This window comes from Pseudorasbora parva, chromosome 2 (genome assembly GCF_024679245.1).
Source record: "Pseudorasbora parva isolate DD20220531a chromosome 2, ASM2467924v1, whole genome shotgun sequence".
In the NCBI taxonomy this organism is placed as follows: Eukaryota; Metazoa; Chordata; class Actinopteri; order Cypriniformes; family Gobionidae; genus Pseudorasbora; species Pseudorasbora parva.
Genome location: NC_090173.1, coordinates 50,492,306 through 50,511,016, shown reverse-complemented (window position 1 = coordinate 50,511,016; position 18,711 = coordinate 50,492,306). Strand labels below are relative to the sequence as shown.

Here is an 18,711-nt window from a genome sequence, read left to right as displayed (position 1 = left end):
TCATCTATCTTGCCACAGAGCAGACATTCTGAATTGATTTAATATACTATGGGGGAATTTAAAAATATATACATTTTAGACATCAAGAATCGGCATATGAATCTCAACAATGCATGGTGGGAGCCATAAGTTTTATACTATGGTGGCTCCCAGAATGCATTGCGGCATGAAGCATGTCACCATTCATATGCTGATTCTTGATGTATGTGTGTGTGTGTCTAAACATTTTCATCCCACAATTAAAAAAAAATCTGAAATCAGAATGTCTGATCTGTGGCAAGAAAGTATTTTGGTAATATATTAATAACAAATACTCACTTTAGGTCATTGGTAAGATTAGTTCATCTACTTTACGATGATGAAAACTATGTAACCAGATCATCTTTGTTTCAGGCTTTCTTTGTAACAAATTCTGTGTTTTGCTAAACACTGTTACAAAAATCACAATCTCACATAAACCAAGAGTCAAACCACCCAACTAAAGGAAATACTGATCACCATAATGGTGACCAGACATTTTCAATAAAACATCAACATCTAAACTGCTGTTCATTAAAAAAAAAAGAACTTCTGTAGACATTTGACAGAAATAAAGTCGATCTGGTTAGTAATAAGCTAGCAATGCTGTTTATGGAGTTGAGATCTTGAGAGATTTGAGCTTTTATATATCTTTGATCTAATGCTGTGGCTGTAAGTCAGTTGTAATTGGTGTATTTCTTTCTTTTCTTTTCTGTTCTTGTTTCTCTTTCTTTCAATGATTCTACTCAATATCATCAGGTGCCACCACTAATGATCCATCATCACTTAACTAATCACTTATAAATATCTCAATAACTTTAACACTGATCCAGTGTTACTTCAACACTGTAGATTAGGACCATGTACTCTGAGCAGTGTTGATTTAACGATTTTGCTGAATTTAGACAAACTACTCATACTGTTTTATGAAAACTGAATTCATACACTCTAAAAAATGCTGGGTTAAAAACAACCCAAGTTGGGTTGAAAATGCACCGACCCAACAATTGGGTTGTTTTAACCCAATGGTTGAGTTGTTCTTACACAGCAATTGGGTTGTCTTAAGCAACATTTAACCCAACCACTGGGTTAAAACAACTCAACCACTGGGTTAAAACAACTCAACCATTGGGTTAAAACAACTCAATTGTTGGGTCGGTGCATTTTCAACCCAACTTGGGTTGTTTTTAACCCAGCATTTTTTAGAGTGTAATACATGATGCTTGAGAGATTTAAAGTCTTCTTTTCTTAAGTGATTCTGTTCATTATCATCAGGTGTCTTCAATAATGCTCAATCATCACTCAATTAATCACTTAATTATCTCATTAATTTTAACACTGCTTCAATTTTACTTTAACCCTCTGTAGAGTGAGACCATGTAGCCTACTCTGGGATTTTGCTATGGAGTATGTCTGGATTCAGTTTTCATAAAACAGTAGGCAAAAGGTACCTGAATGACCTACTTCTGGCAAGCTTCTGAATGGCACATCTGATGGATACTACCCCCTGAGGCCACAGGAGAGGAGTTGTATTCCAGTAAGCAGGTTATGGAAAATAAGTAGCTAAGTAGAAAAAGAAAAGAAAAGAAGAACCCTATATTGTCTTATAGAAATCACTGTGTTTTTAGTTCAATCAAACTTTCTTTTTAAATGTATATATTTAGCATCAAACAAACAATATAAGTAAAAATCAAAGTAATAAAAATGTATTAAAGACAAAGACTTTACATACGCCAAGACAGAGCACTCATATTACTGAACGAATGGGAGTAAGTGCAACACGCAATATGGTGAAAAATGTTTCACTTTCTAAAAATACCCAATCGTTAATTTGTAAATATATTGCAGAAATAGCTGGCTGGAGACATTGCAAATATGGTGGAGTTAAGAGACCTTGGCTGTGTCGCAATTCAAATGCTGCATCCTTCGAAAGGCCGTGACGGTCGGACTGAGATTGGCACACAATGAATTCTGAAGTACGCAAAGCTCCTTCATTGATGAATTGGGACAGCCTTTGTCATGCCCTGGTGACCCAATCAGCATTCGAAGGATGCAGCCTTTGATTGGGACACAGCATTTATTTAAATGGGACTTTGTTAAAGATTTAAAGGATACGATTAAAAAATGATTGCAAACGTCCCAGTGAACCGGAAGTAGCGAGTGAGTTTTCTTCAGTGCTGTGACGTATTTCCAAGTGAAGCTGAATATTGTTGACCCCCCAATATTCAAGTCCATCAATTACAAAATCACAGTAAATAAAATGAAAAATATGTAGAATTCATTTATTTAGTAACAAGAATTTTGTTCCTAATAAAATAGACTGTCATAATAAATCAGACAAAAAATACTCCCCCTCCATTGAACCGATTGGCAACGCCCAACCAATGAGTCGCACTTTCACCAAAACAACGCGAGACGGTGTTTGAATGGGAGAGCACACACACAGGTAACGTTAGCGAAATAAATGAAGAGAAGCGCTGCACAGCGGATCATAATTGCTGGTCAGAGCGGGATGCAAAAAAAGGCATGTACTGAGAATGAGGTATGAGAACATTGTGAAATAGCTAAGTACACATGACATCATATATTTAGCTAGCTAAATCCATTGCAATGTATTTAGCTATCAGTAAAAATGACCAAAGCAGCCGTCTGTTTTGCTTGTTCTTTTTTCAATAGTGTCTGTAATTATCAATGACAAAAGTATTCACAAGTGTTTGTTTTGTTCCTAAATGAATCTGACTTTTGAACGAATTGGATGAATGAACGATTTAAGTGGCTCACTCATTTAAACAGTGAATCGCTGCCGCCTACTGGCGGTTTCAATACTTCATTCCTTTCTTTTTATAATCTACTATGTTAGAATTTTATGAGTGATTATACACAAATTTCATATGGTTATGAGGTCTATAATCGCTTAACATGTTTTTATAACAGATTCGAGGTAAAGTAGAAAAGTCAGCAAAGGGAGATGAGGAGCAAGTGATCAGGTAAAGAAAATAATAATACATAAATTATATATATATATATATAAATATATATATATATAAATATATATATATATATATATATATATATATATATATATATATATATATATATATATATATATATATATAATTCACTCTCATCTTGTTTCTTGTTTGATCACTTTTTGATCTCGGTGTGCCTTGGTCTCCCCTTTAAGTCTTTATTGTCAGATGAACAAAAAATGCAAACATTTCGTATCCTCCAAACTGAAAAAGCGCCTTAAAAACCTTCTGATTGGCTAAACAAAGAATCACACAGCTGAAAAACACCGCCGAACACTTTTACCGTCCACAGAGGTCTGTGACATCTCAGGAAAGTTATTTCCAAGAAATAGAAAAATTGGCCAGGGCATTGCCATGCATACACTCTGAGAAGGTTTTTTTTTAATCATATATCTCTCTGGTTGCTAAGAAGTTCTAAGTGGTCTGAGTCCAGTAATAGCACAATTTCTTTACCTCTAATTAGCAGAACTACTCAAAAAAGGCAGTGATTAAAGACATACGCTTGTTTTCCATTGCTGGTGATGGCACAGCTGAATTAGTCAAGGACTTTCAGACAGACACACGTCTCAATGGATGAAAGTAGATCAGAATAAAACAAAGACAGGGGGAAAGTAAAATCTCCCTGCTCTGAAGCTGGGATATTGCTACTCAGCACAACCCTCAGAGCTAGAGAGCAGCGGCGTCTGATTGAACGCAAACTCTTTGAGCCTGATGTGTAAATCTTCATTCATATGTATAGGCCTTAGTCATTCCCTGCACCACAGAGGGATTTAGGATTCCAAATCCGAAAAAGCAATAACCAAAGAGGAAAGACTGCTTAATATCACTATACGTTGTTTTGAACATCAAACGCAAACCATCACAGCTTGCTCAGGAATTGGAGGATTAATGTGTAATAACGGCAGGCGATGGGAAGGAAATTCCTCTCAGAGTCATTATGGTGATGTCAACTACAACCTTTATGAAAATGTGTATTATGCAAATTCATCCTGAGGTGTCTTGGGACACTGTCATCATTTCATAATGGCGATTCAGGGAGTTATAGAGACCGAAAAAATGAGACGAATGAGATTTGAAGGCTTGCTTGTATCCCAAAAAATGCCACACCATTGTGCGCTGACAAACTCTTTTTGTGCGGCAAAATCATAAGCATTCGGTTACAGAAGCTGACCGGCCTGCATAATTTGAAGTTAGCACAGCCTGCGCCTAATTCTTCGTCACTTAATTGTTATGAGGGAAGGTCATCGCAGTCAGACGAGTAATTGATATTAAAATCAATCAGACCTCTAATCAAAAAATAACTGCGCGGTTTGCACGGTTTGACCTTGACAATCTGACGTGCCAAAAATGGCAAATATGCAACACCCAGCGGATGGCTCAACGCGTCCCCCACATTCTTCACCACGTCCGTGTGGCTGAACTCATGCGGGACCAGCACACTTGAGATTCCACATATTGCAGCAGTGATTCATGACATATGACCACAGATTGTAATTTTATGGACGTGTGCCTTAATTAAAAAAGAGGTGAAATGTTAATTTCTCAGCACTTGGTCTTTCGCTCTTTACTTTTCTTCTCTTTTTTCTTCTTTTTGACTTGTAATGTGCTACTGCCACCTCTCGGTGCGTGATCAGAGGATCAACAAATAATTGAACACCCACATCTATTGTGTAACATATGGAGTGTAATATTGCTAGAATAATATTAGAAGGTTTATTAAAGAGAATGTGTGCTCACATGCATACTTAAACTATTTTTTTTTTCTTAATTGATTGATTAGAATTCATTGACCTTTCTTAATGATGGCCTACATATTTTTTCATTCATTTTATAGACAAAAGTTTATCCACGACTGAGTTATTTACTACTTTTATGGTGCAACTCATCCCAGAGAGCACTGTGAATCAGTGCTGTATAATTGATTGCTCAATGACAAGAGCATTTATTTATTCATAGCCAGTAGGAGTCTTTGTTTATTATTTTGGCCTTGCTCCGTCCTGGATATTTTGTGTGTCCATGATTTTCTCCTTTGTCAATAAACCTGAATTTAATCAATTTTAGGGGAAACTGGAGACGAGTGCATTCCTGTGCATTCTTTTTCTTACCGCAGTCTTTATTCTGCCCTCATTATTTATGAGTACAAAAATACAATGTATTTGAAATATATAAATATTTGAGCAAACACAGGTTATTCCTGTTTCCATAGTAACAGCGACTTAACTTTAGCTATTGGTGGATTTTGTTTCAGCATTGTGGGTAGTGTAGTTCCCCGCATATACGTGATTTTTTATTATTATTATTATTATTTTAATGATAGCCACATAAACGCAGTTTGGGGACATCAGAGGGTCACTGGTTTAGAAAGGTTTGAAAACCCTGGAATAGGACGAATAATTTGTGAAATGCCCTTTCTGTCCACCAGATGTCAATGTTGAACAAGAGTGAAAGAGTTAATGGCAGTCACTCTCTTGACTGAGAATGGTTTTCACTTTGAAAATGAGGCGTTTTGAATGAGTATGAAATAGATTTATTTTTCAATGCATAGTCTGTTACTTTATTGTGATGTATATGAGACAGTATGATTTTGATCTTTTTGGTAGCACAGACAAAAAAATTGCATTTTTATGTCATAACATACTATCATAACATACCAAGTCATAATTATAACTTTGTATGTCACACTGTAAAAAAATAAAATTTTAAATGTACTGGTGATTTTCTGCCAGGACATTTTCCAGTATTTTTATGGAAATTTCTGTTAACCCTAAAGCACAATGCGTTGTGTAATTCAAAATACAATAAATAAATAAAAATAAATCTCATAATTCTGATCAAAAGTTAAAAATATGGGATTAAAAAAATCTAAATTATGACACAAGTAGGCCTAATAATTATGGGATTAAATGTCATAACTGAGATTGTTTTATTTTTTTATTACATTATAAAAATAAAATAAAAACGTTGAAAAACTTCATGAAAAATCATGCAAAAAGTCTAACTTTTATTAAAAATTATGTAAAAGTAGGCCTAGGCTATAACGTTTTATATAACCTAATGATGTCGACCTTTTACCGCATACTTGGCACATTTTTACTCCCTGGTTTCACAGATATGGTTTAAGCTAGTCCCAGACTAAAATGCATGTTTAACAGTGAGCAATTTACATCTTAAAATATGTCAGTGTCATTGTTTTGCCTCAAGATGCACACCAGCAGGCTAATGTTTCTATTTTTTTTTTTTTTTTTCCTAAGGCACGTTTATAAAATGTCCGAATTGAACTCATGCCTAATCCTGGCTTAATCTAAACCCTGTACCAGGACATACATATACATATACATATACATATATATATATATATATATATATATATATATATATATATATATATATATATATATATATATATATATATATATATATAACGACTGACAAACATGCAAGCTTCAACACTATTTAGATTATTAAAGGCTAGTTATGATTAAGTTGTTCATATTCATAATAGTTACAATTAATATAACTATGTATAAGTGTAATAAATATACTAACCGCCCTAAAAAAATAAAAAAACATATTTTGGTGAATATATATATATATATATATATATATATATATATATATATATATATATATATATATATATATATATATATATATATATATATATATATATATATATATATATTTATTCACACAAAAAAAATCCACTTGTGGCGAAAATGGGCTTCATTTGCCTACATTTTGCTTGAGAATTGTGCTGGTGATATACATAATATAAGGTATATACTTTATGTATAAGATATACATAATGGTATACATAATGTATAAGATACATATCTTTTAACATGAGTTGTAAACTCATCACGAGTGTTCAGTGCCGTCGACGCTCACTCCCAGAGCGCGTGCGGTGCGCAGTCGCAGGAGGGACGCGTGGAGTCAGCCAGTGTCAGGGAGCTTTGAAGGGTCACAGCTGACCACTCTCTGCATGCGCCCACACACTCAACTCTTGGATGTTATGCATCCTTTTAAGCGAAAAGAGCTTGGGGAAGTACTTTTGTGCGGTGTTTCCCTGTGTAGTCATTGTGTCTCGTCTTCTGGTGGCGGATCATCTTCGTTGTGTTTGGTGTTTTAATAGTAGAGTAAGTGAGGATTACCGGAGCGCTCCAGAGATCAGCGGCTTGCTTGAGTTTCTCGCCCGGGATGGCCTCATCGCGCCAGGACTACATTGCCCCATGGTGGACTTACTGGCTGCATAATTTCCCCCATCTTAACTTTAATTTCCAGGCGGTCGACAGCACTTTTAAACCGGAGGACGCCAGCTATCAGCAGGTGAGAGGAGTTAATTTGTTTAGTTTGTGGAGGGGAGACGGAGGAATTCTAAAAGTAAACGTTTTGCGCTGTGGATGTTGTATAAACAACTGACAAACATGCAAGCGTCAACTATAGAATAACTATTTAGATTATTAAAGGCTAGTTATGACTAAGTTCTTCATATTCATAATAGTTACAATTACTATAACTATGTATAAGTATAATAAATATAGCCATAGCCGCCCCAAATAGAAATAAAATAACGTGTAAAATACCAAACCATTGTTTTTTGACCAAACAAGAAAGATAAATATATATATATATATATATATATATATATATATATATATATATATATACACACAAATTATATTTATATGTTTGATCCTTTTATAGGGTTTCGGGTTTAATCAACGTGAATGGAAGTTGACTTTTCTTACCTCATTAATTTGAGTGAAAAAATTGTAGGGTGGAACTTGATTTTGTCCATGGGGAATTGATTGGACGGTTGTGGTTATTGGTCGATCTCATGTGAGTGACAGGTTGCCCTGCCCGTGATCAGAGAAGAGATTTTAAATTGGCCACACAGGTGTATAAAATCAAGCACTAGGCATGCAGACGCTTCTACAACCATTTGTGAAAGAAAGAATTCATCGTGATAGACTAAATATTCCACAATCAACTGTTAGTGGCATTATAACAAAGTGGAAGCAATTGGGAACAACAGCAACTCAGCCACGTAAATTGGGGTCAGCACATGCTGAGGCGCACAATGCGCAGAAGTCGCTAACTTGTCAATACATGCTGAAGACGTCACTTCCGCCATGCTCATTGCAATTTTTGTGCCTGACATTTCAACGAACACTAGCCTGATGTCATCATACTCAATTCTAGGTGAACTATATTTGGGAAAAAAACATTTGTTATTGGTTGTGATGCTTATTTTTTAAATCCAACTGTGTTTTGTTTCTTAAACTCTGTGAGCGCTGTTACATCAGGAGAAGTGAAAAAGGTGAGGAAGCAGGTGCAGAGATAAATGAGGGTTTATTTAACAAAATTAAACTTACACAGAAAACGAAAAAACACATAATCAGAATTAACAAATACAAACTCAAAAACATACCAAAATAAACCACGGGGAAACAGGAGAAGTAGACATGACGCCGGTCTGACCAAAGACTGACAAACACCAGGAGCTTATAAAAGGGAATAAATGAGGCAGAGACTGAGGGAACACAGGTGGGAGAAATCAAACACTAATTAGATAACAAGGGGGAGGGATCAGACAATGACAGAAGCACAAATGGCCATACTGACAAAACCCACATGTGCACACAAGACAGGACAGACATGTGACAAGCACCTCCGAGAATAAGGTAGCTACTGTACCTACAGTATAGGCCATCTTAACATAATAATCTTGTACATAATCTATCGCCATGCACAGAGAAAGTGCTAACAACAAATATATTGCCTAACATAAAAATATAATACAATAAAATACCTAATTGCAAACATATCTTTGTACAACATTAGGCTACATGTAAAGTAACAAAATGCATCTGCCATTGATCAATACAATTAAATAGCCTCCGCACTGACAATAAGGAAATTATTTTAATGAAAATATGTTGTTGATGAAAATATTATGATTCGAGAACAAAGTGTTATTTATTAAAAATAATGTATCAGTGATTTTGTAATTTAACAGTAATAGTACATTTCTTTAATATTACTGGTTGAAATATGATCATTGCTTTTTGAGCTGCGTGCCTGAAGCTGAAGAGAATTAGGCTAACACTTGTAAACTTAAGAGCTTGTTGTGGATTCATTCTTTTACGTAACAATGCGCTGAAACATGGCAACTGAGGCTATTTTTCACAAAGGTTTATTACATTAGTGTATGCAAATAACAGTGCTTAGAGAGCTTCATGAAATGGGTTTCCATCGCCGCCACTGGACTCTAGATCAGTGGAGACGTGTTCTCTGGAGTGACCAATCACGCTTCTGTGTCTGGCAATCTGATGGACGAGTCTGGGTTTGGACGAGTTCTCTCTGCCAGGAGAACAGTACTTGCCTAACTGCATTGTGTCAAGTGTAAAGTTTGGTGGATGGGGGATTATGGTGTGGGGGTCGTTTTTTTTTCAGGGGTTGGGCTTGGCCCCTTAGTTTAAGTGAAAGGAACTCTTAATGCTTCAGCATACCAAGACATTTTAGACAATTTCATGCTCCAAACTTTGTGTGAACAGTTTGGGGATGGCCTCTTCCTGTTCCAACATGACTGCACACCAGTGCACAAAGCGTCGGCCCATAAAGGCATGGATGAGCGAGTTTTGTGTGGAGGAACTTGACTGGCCTGCACAGAGTCCTGAGCTCAACCCGATAGATCACCTTTGGGATGAATTAGAGCGGAGACTGAGAGCCAGGCCTTCTCGTCCAACATCAGTGTCTGACCTCACAAACGCGCTTCTCGAAGAATGGTCAAAAATTCCCATAAATACACTAATAAAAAGAAGAACAGAAAAACAAAATAACGTAAGTTTTTTCCAATATTGTGGACCCTAATGGTGACTTTAAATGAACTCCAAAGTATGTTGTAAGTATTTTTTTTACAGGTAGCCTAATCTTCTCAAAACAGTGTCAATGAACACCATGTGGTGTCACGTGTCCCGTAGTTTCCTTTTTTTCTGGTCAAGAATTGTTCAAAAGTGTGTATGAAGCCAAGACTTTAAGACACGTGTCCTCAGAAACGGACTCCAAAACAAACCTACCCATATACATATTCACTGGGGTAAACATGCCAGCCTGCCCCAGTGGAGTCAGCAGCTGTATAGCTGTGGCCTGTTCTTGCAGGTGTAGTGGAACATGCAGGATGATGAGTGTGAAATGTAATTTTGTAGTGGATCACAGGTTTTCTCTCATCTCAGCAGTTGTGTAGAACTCAAACAGGTTCTGTTTGACTTGTACTTATTGGTTTACATAATCCAAATTCATTACCTAGACAAGAATTCCACATTCCAGTACTGCACTGTAGTTTGTTCCTTCAGCATCCTGGGACCAAAAATGTGTGATGATAATTATAAATGTCTCTCACTGAACTCTATAAATGTGCAACATCTGGTAAACACAGATGTGTCTCTGGTGGTGTGTCAGATCTCTATTTAATAGTCTCTGTTTCCCCTATGCTGTGATTTGTCTCCAGAGAAACATTTTCTTCATCGATTCAGTCGATGGGCTACTTCTGCTGGGGGTTTTATCAGAAGGGATATTACGTTCCTTGTTCAAGGTCACATTCTCTAGGTTACTTGAGGAAATCAATGAAGCAGCAACACAAGTTTATTTCATCTCTCCTTCTAAAAAAAAGCCTGCTGTCAAATCTGTCTCTTGGTTAAATTCCCTCGCTAGTGCTGATTTGAAATCGATCTCAGGAATTGTGGATTTCTGGACAAGTACGTTGGTAGTATCATCATAGTTTTGATAGCAGATGAATATGTTAATTAGATGGCATCATTATACCATTGTACTACAAAGTACTTTTATATGCAAGAAATATGTATTTGCCTAATTGTTTGCACGTCCATCTCCCCACAGTAAGTTTTCTTTAGCACTGGCAGGAAGTTTGGTTTGCTGTGGTGCTCTTCTTTTAAACTTCCTGTGATAATGCATGGGACAAATATAGCGATTTTATTATTGGTAATGACCAGTATTTAGTTCGCAAACCTATTCAGGTAGGCGGTTATAGCAAGTCAGTTTAGCAGGTTACAAAGTATATTGGTAATTATTAAGTTGTTTAAAAATGTTTGGGGACTGTTATGTTGCATTCCTTTGTTTTTATTTCATAGCTTTAGGGCTGTAAAGTGTATCTATCTTAAAGACCTAAAATTCATGGATTCCTAAACACCGTTGTGTTCACACACTTAACATATACAGTATGTCTCTGATTGGCTGCAATGATCAATGCTTCAAAACATGTTGTAAATAGACACCATAACACTCTTCACTGACATATATGTTGAGTGTGTGAACACAACGACCAATCAGAAGTGTTTAAAGGGTTAGTTCACCCAAAAATGAAATGTCTGTCATTAACTCCTCACCCTAATGTCGCTCCACGCCCGTAAGACCTCCGTTCATCATCAGAACACAGTTTAAGATATTTTAGATTTAGTCCGAGAGCGTATGCAAGTGGAGGCACACTATACTGTCCATGTCCAGAAAGGGAATAAAAACATGCCTTTCTCTTGAAGCATCGAAAATACATTTTGGTCCAAAAATAACAAAAACTACGACTTTATTCAGCATCAGTCTTCTCTTCTGCGTTTGTTTCCATTCCTAAAATAATGATTCAAACGGTTATCAATCAGCATATTGCAAATCATGAATCAATAAGCTGATTCATAACCGTTCTAATCTTTATTTGAGGATTGAAAACAAACGCCAAAGAGAAGACTGATGCTGAATAAAGTCGTAGTTTTTGTTATTTTTGGACCAAAATGTATTTTCGATGCTTTAAGAGATTGTAATTAACTAATTGATGGCACATATGGACTACTTTGATGATGTTTTTATTCCCTTTCTGGACATGGACAACACTACTTGGGTATTAAAAGTATGAAAAGTACTGATTGATGGACCATGTTTATTTCATGAATAATAAACCATTTACTGGTATTTTGCATTTTCATATACACAGTAAGATTTGTGGTTTAAGACACTGAATACAAATTGACTTGCAAATATGCAATTTATATTTATAATAGCAATTTGTAGCATTTAATTTTATTACCAAAACATACTCTGTGAAACAATTAAACTTCAGTATGCTTAAATGACAATTTAAGCTAATGATAATGTAGTTAAAACAAGAGAAAATAACAAAACAATGTTTTTTAAGAAAAATTACAGCTACAAACAAACATGCAATAATAAAACGCGTTACTTGGCGTCACTTGATGTGTTCCTATGCCAACATGCTATCATTTGAAACTAATACAACAACAAGTAAGATCTATAGGCATTAATTTGGATTATTTTAACTATAGATTTGACCTAAAATAGCCTCATACAGTGACATGCAAATATGCACGTTCAAGCATTTCATGGAATAGACTTGAACAACTCGCACTTTTACAGCTCACAAATAACTGACAGTCTCTAGATGATCTAAATATGATTTTTAATAACAGTAACTAATACTACAATTCGGCATCAGTAACTTCCTTTTCACCTTTTATTATTGTCTTCTAACTCTACCCTTTGGTTTTGACCATTACTCCTCAAGTTCTTATGATGGTTTAACTGTACCAGTTTGAGCACTGAAAATAATTTAACGCCACCTTTAAGTGGTTTTAGTAATTTTGCTCAGAATTTCCCCTGAGCATGTTGTGATTATCTAATGTGAGATTCACTCTGGCGTAACCACACTTTTTCCTCCCTTGACGCAACTTTAAAGTTTAAAAAGCTTGGATTGCTATTTGTTGTGCATTTAAATGAGCAGTAGCCCTTTTCAGTGTTGTCTTAACCTGATAATATCTATATCTATATCTAATATCCGGCTGTCCTTTTGGTATCCTTGGATCACAAGACTCCAGAGCTGATGTGCTTTACTTTCATCACATGATGTTGGACTCAAGACTGAACGTTTCTGTTTAGCCTCAGTCCATGTGGGTTACCATGGCGATGTGTATGGGGGCCCAAGCTCGCCCTCATATCAACCATTATATGATTTATCCGCCCATAGCTGCAATGAACTGTTCGAGGCACAACGCCAAGATACATAATCTCTTAGAGATGTGGACACCTTTGTTTTTCAATTTTCTATGTATAGACTGCATGTAAAAACACATCTCTATTCAGTTCTTTCCTCAGAAGATCACAAATAACATTTACTGTACCATGTTCAGAACCTTTGCAAAAGAAAAAAATCATTTTATTAATCTGTATCCGTCTTGTTTTCTAGTAAAACTATGTTAAGACTTTTATTTAAATAGACTAAATTGTTTGTCTAAAACAAGACACAATTATTTGGAATAACAATACATTCAATTCTTTGAAAATATAATTTATATTTAAGCTTTTTTTACTGGAAACCAAGAAAAATACGGATTAAGAAAATACACTTTTTCTTGCACTGGGTCTTTAAAAACAGATGGATCAACATTAAGAGCCTTTCTACTTCCTGTTTGGTTTGACCATCTGCCCCATGTTTGTTTGACTCTGATCGGCAGTCTCTAATCTTCCTGGCCTGTGTTTCTGCGCTGGGTCTGGGTTTGAGTCTGCTGGTGCTGTCTGCATATCTGACCTGCCTGTGCTGCTGTCGAAAGGAAGAGGATGAGGAAGTCAAACGGCCTGACACCTGCTGTGTCACATGGGCTGCTGTTATCACCGGTCTGGTCATATGGTGAGTAAATACGCTTTGTTTTGCGCCCATCGGGATATGTGCGTGTGTATTTTTGAACGCAGCATTATTTATGTCAATGCATCCTTTTGCAGATGCACTATTATGGCTCTTGTGTGGCAGACACTTTAGAGTCCGTTGCGTAGCTAATTTTTTAAACAAATGTTGGGGTCAGTAAGACGTTTTAAAGCGTTAATGCTTATTTTCAGATAGGATGCATTCAAATGATTGAAAGTGATGTTTAAACGTATTTATATTTCAAATAAATGCTGTTTTTTTAACCTTCATCTAATAGTTCTTAAAAATTACTGGAGGTAAAGACTGCTGAAAATTCAGCTATATATATATATTTGCAATATGCATATTATCCATACTAAATAGTATTCGAAAATAGAATTAGTATGTCCCAAATCGTAGTATGCTGCAAAGAGTATTCCAAAGATTCCCGGATGGTTTACTATTTCTGGTCCGAATTCGAAGTATGGAACGATGTGCACTCTTAACGGCTGATATTGCCCTCAACCCATTGCGAGTTGGACGAGGATTCGATTAGAACTACAAACGCGGATAAAAAGTGTTAAAAAACTACAAACATGACGGATGTGCGAGTCCGACGGTTAAGTAGAGAAGTTTAGATAAAGGGGTTTGAGCAACCAACTATCAGTATTTAACCTGACAAAAATATATTTATTCAGTGTTGTCCACATTATATTTCAACTGCAGCAGCATTGTGAACTTTTGTAATGACACGTTTGGCCATTAACTTTTAAATGCATCATTATATTTAAACTGCAAACACACAAGGAGAGTCTCTGCATTAAAGACACACACATGGCAGATCAACGAGCAGCTACATTTCTCTCCGATACGGCAGGAGATTCAACTGAATGTAGAGGATTTTAACTGTGACGAATCTGATGATGACAACCGATCAAACAGACGAGCTAGTGTAGCTCAAACTGCTCAAGAAGTTAATGCTGGTTCTGATAGAAAGGTGTCAGAATACACAGAGCATCAGTTTGTTGCGTATGGGGCTGCATAACCACAGACCAGTCAGGGTGCCCATGCTGACCTCTGACCCCGCCGAAAGCACCAACAGTGGCACGTGAGCATCAGAACTGGACCACAGCAATGGAAGAAGGTGGCCTGGTCTGATGAATCACGTTTTCTTTTACATCACATGGATGGGAAGGTGTATATGCGTCGCTTACCTGAAGAACACATGACCCCAGGATGCACTATGGGAAGAAGGCAGGCCGGCGGAGGTGGTGTGATGCTTTGAGCAATGTTCTGCTGGGAAACCTTGGGTCCTCCACCCATGTTGACGTTACTTTGACACACACCACCTACCTAAGCATTGTTGCAGACCATGTACATCCTTTCAACGGTATTCCCTGGTGGCTGTGGCTCTTTCAGCAGGATAATGCACCCTTCCACAGAGCAAAAATGGTTCATAAATGGTTTGAGGAGCACGACGACGAGTTTGAGGTGTTGACTTGGCCTCCAAATTCCCCAGATCTCAATCGAATCAAGCATCTGTGGGATGTGCTGAACAAACAAGTCAGATCCATGGAGGCACCACCTCACAACTTACAGGGCTTAAAGGATATGCTGCTAAAATCTCGGTGCCAGATACCACAGCACAACTTCAGGGGTCTAGTGCAGTCCCTGCCTCGACGGGTAAGGGCTATTTCGGCAGCAAAAGGAGGACCAACACAATATTAGGATAATAATATATGTTATGCCTGATCAGTGTATGTCAGTTTATTCAGTTTTGAGACGGAGGCGCCAGAATTGCAACTGGTATAGAAAGTGAAGTGTTAACAAAATGGATAAAGTTGGTTACTCCTGCCTTGTGTGCTTAATTGCTTGTTACTAACTCCTGGCGGATACATTTTTTTTTTTTTTTTTTTTTTTTGTTATCGTTGGCCATGTATATGGCTGTTGTTAACTTCCCTTGCCTGAGTTTTTTCCTACCTGTGAGCCTATTATGCTGTTCAGCACATGGCTGCTGATCTACTGGTTAATGATGCTACATGGGATGCCTAGCCAGACAAAAGTGGGAGAGCTGTACTGCTTCACTGTCTTGGCACAGAAGGACAACAGATTTTCCAATCATTTTCACAGGTATGACTGCAGGATGCAGAAAAAAAGCCTACTTTATGCCGAAAGCTAACATAGTAGCTGTCACACCTTCCATAAATGCTGTCAGGCGCCTCAAGAGACAGTTATACAGTACATTGTTGCTTTGCAAGAGCTTGTTGTTTCATGTGAGTTTGGTTTCAGCACTGACGAAATGATTCGCAATCAGTTAGTAGAGAATGTGCTTAGCCCACGAATACATGCGAGACTTTTATACTAGAAACTGATCTCACCCTGGACAGAGCTGTTACGATAGCAAGCCAGATTAGATATGCTTCTGATCAGGCTAAATCCATTTCAAATTTCCACCAAGTTACCACGCCCATATAAGCGGAGCAGCGCACAGTAAAATGCAGAACAACGGGGAAATCATCACATGCACCCTTCTAATTCTGCTCAGGCTACACTTAGCTAACGCTGCGAACTGCCAACAGCGAACTCTTCCCTACATGAACACACAGCTCCTGCTATGTTCTTCATCGTGGAGAAAGGGACACCACTAATGGGAAGGGGTGAAAAAAAGCAAGTCTTGCCTGCTAATGTCCTTCCTGTGCCAGTCTTTCATTGCACTGTTGCTGAGTTAACTGAGTTTGGATGAAAATGAAAGCTGAATGAAACCACAATACTTGTAGACAGTGTTGGGGAAAGTTACTTAGAAAAGTAATGCATTACAATATTGCGGTACTCCTTTAAAAAGTAACTAATTGCGTACGTAGTTACTTTTTAGGAAGAGAAATATGTTACGTTACTTTTGCGTAACTTTTTTTCACCTGGCCTAGGCTTTATAGCTAAAGTTATGTTTTGGGGCAAATGTAACACTCTTACTTCAGCAATAAAAACCAAAAATCCAAAAAGTAATTTTTGCTTATGGTTTAACTAAATCATTGAAGGTTTTGAAGCAAGCATTGAAGCAAGTACACTGTAAAATGTAATAAGTTGACTTTACTAAGAAAAAGTATGGAAACCGATTGCCTTAAAATTTTCAAGTAAAGTAGCGTATTATTTTTTTGTTGGCAAAACTTAACAAAATTTGTACAGAAAACTTGTTAATTAAGTATACTTAACTCAGAATTATTAGTTGTGTTAACTTGTGCTCACATTACTAGGAAAATATTAGGAAACCGATTGCCTTAAAATTCTCAAGTAAGCTGAACTTAACACTCAATTAAGTAAGCTTAATTGCATCAAGTTTTTCTTACTTAAACCATTCAAGTTGTGTCGACTTAATTCATCTGTTAGCTGAGGAAGTGTACTCCCAGAATGCATTGCAGCACGAATAAATTAATCACAGAGCAATCGTAACTCTGCTTTATTACTTTTGGCTTTATTTTACTTTTATTTTATTTGCTGTCTTTTGTCAGTATAACCCCAATAATGACAGCAAATGAACTTGTAATGGTTTTATTTATTAAGTGTAAAAAAAATGTTACCATTGTTGTGTTTTGCATGCTGAATGTTGAAGTCTGTGTGTGACTCAAGCTTGGTCAATTGTTGGATATTGTCACAAATATAGAGGCATTATATCAACACAATTAAAAGATTTGTCAGCAGTGTTAGCAATGAAATGTTAAAAGGTTATTAATTGGCATTATATATGTGTGTGTGTGTCGATGTATTTATATAAGCGTGCGTGTGTGTATGTGTATATATATATATATATATATATATATATATATATATATATATATATATATATATATATATATATATATATATATATACTTATTACTTCCCTTCCTTTGAAATCAGATAAGTGTGATTTCGTGTTGCACTGCAACAATAGGAAGAGAATTATAGTAACATAAATTAAGTTCCAAGTGCCCAACCAAAGGGAACACTCATCACCATAATGGTGAGAAATTTTAGGAAATCAACATAAATTTATGAAGTCAGCTTATGTGACGCTTTTCCAAAGTATTTAGTTGTATTTTTAATAATATTCAAGGTTCCTGGAAAATGAGTGAATGCAATTAAAAAGAACGACGACTGCAGAAGGGGAGGAAATGAGGGAAAAGTCTATTATGAATTTCCCCGCCTCAATCTTTTGCCCGCCCACTGTTTTTTTTTTTTTTTTCCTTTGGCAAAATGGTACTCGAACCAGTCAAGTAATGTTTACTTGAGTTTTCTAAGTAACAAAGGCATAGCATGCAAATAGTTCAGATTACTAAATTGGTTTAAGTTCAACAAATTATTGGACATTAAGTAAAGTTTACTAAAAAGTCTTAGTAAGAACAGCTGTTGGATTTTACAGTGTACATTGGTAAATAAAGTGATGTTAAATACATAATTTTGTTTATTTAGCATATTAGTGGAGGTTTGCATTGTATTCTAATTTTGCATATCACGGTTTTTATTAATTTTGAGGAACACTGAATCTTTTTTGTGCAAGTGAGATAAGAAAAGATTAGTTTACACACAACGCCATTGCGCACTTTCTGATTTTTCTCAACATTGAGACGAGAGTTTATCAGTCCATAAATGTGAAAACAAAGTAACTTGTGTTACATTTTTGAAAAAGTAACTCCGATATTTTGTTGGACATATTTTAAAAGTAATGCGGTACTTTACTAGTTACTTGAAAAAGTAATCTGATTACGTAACTCTTGTAATGCATTACCCCCAAACACTCCTTGTAGAGTTCTGTGTCAGAGTGATTACGTTGTTTGCCAGTAGCTGGGGTGATAGAACGCAGTTGTTGTTGTGCGGAAAAAGTCAGGTAAAAATAGGATGCGCATTGTCCTCAGAGAGCCAAATAAAGCTCTTTATTCATCATAAAGTGATCAGGGACTCTTTTCCATTGCCACACATACTCTCTGC

The 18,711-nt window shown here is 36.4% G+C and overlaps 1 protein-coding gene across 3 annotated transcripts in view; it reads left to right on the top strand.

Moving 5' to 3' along the window:
* The first annotated feature begins 2,448 nt into the window (after positions 1 to 2,448).
* ttyh2l (tweety homolog 2, like) overlaps positions 2,449 to 18,711 on the top strand; it is a 62,819-nt gene continuing 46,556 nt past the window's right edge. Inside the window, exons 1-2 of one of the 3 annotated variants that reach the window (XM_067423657.1) lie at positions 2,449 to 2,560; positions 13,583 to 13,755. In XM_067423657.1, the coding sequence (XP_067279758.1) occupies positions 2,483 to 2,560; positions 13,583 to 13,755 (251 nt within the window). In that variant the 5' untranslated portion in view covers positions 2,449 to 2,482. Of the gene's footprint in view, positions 2,561 to 6,934; positions 7,374 to 13,582; positions 13,756 to 18,711 lie in introns of those variants that run through there. The other 2 variants (XM_067423649.1, XM_067423642.1) reach the window with 2 other exon arrangements.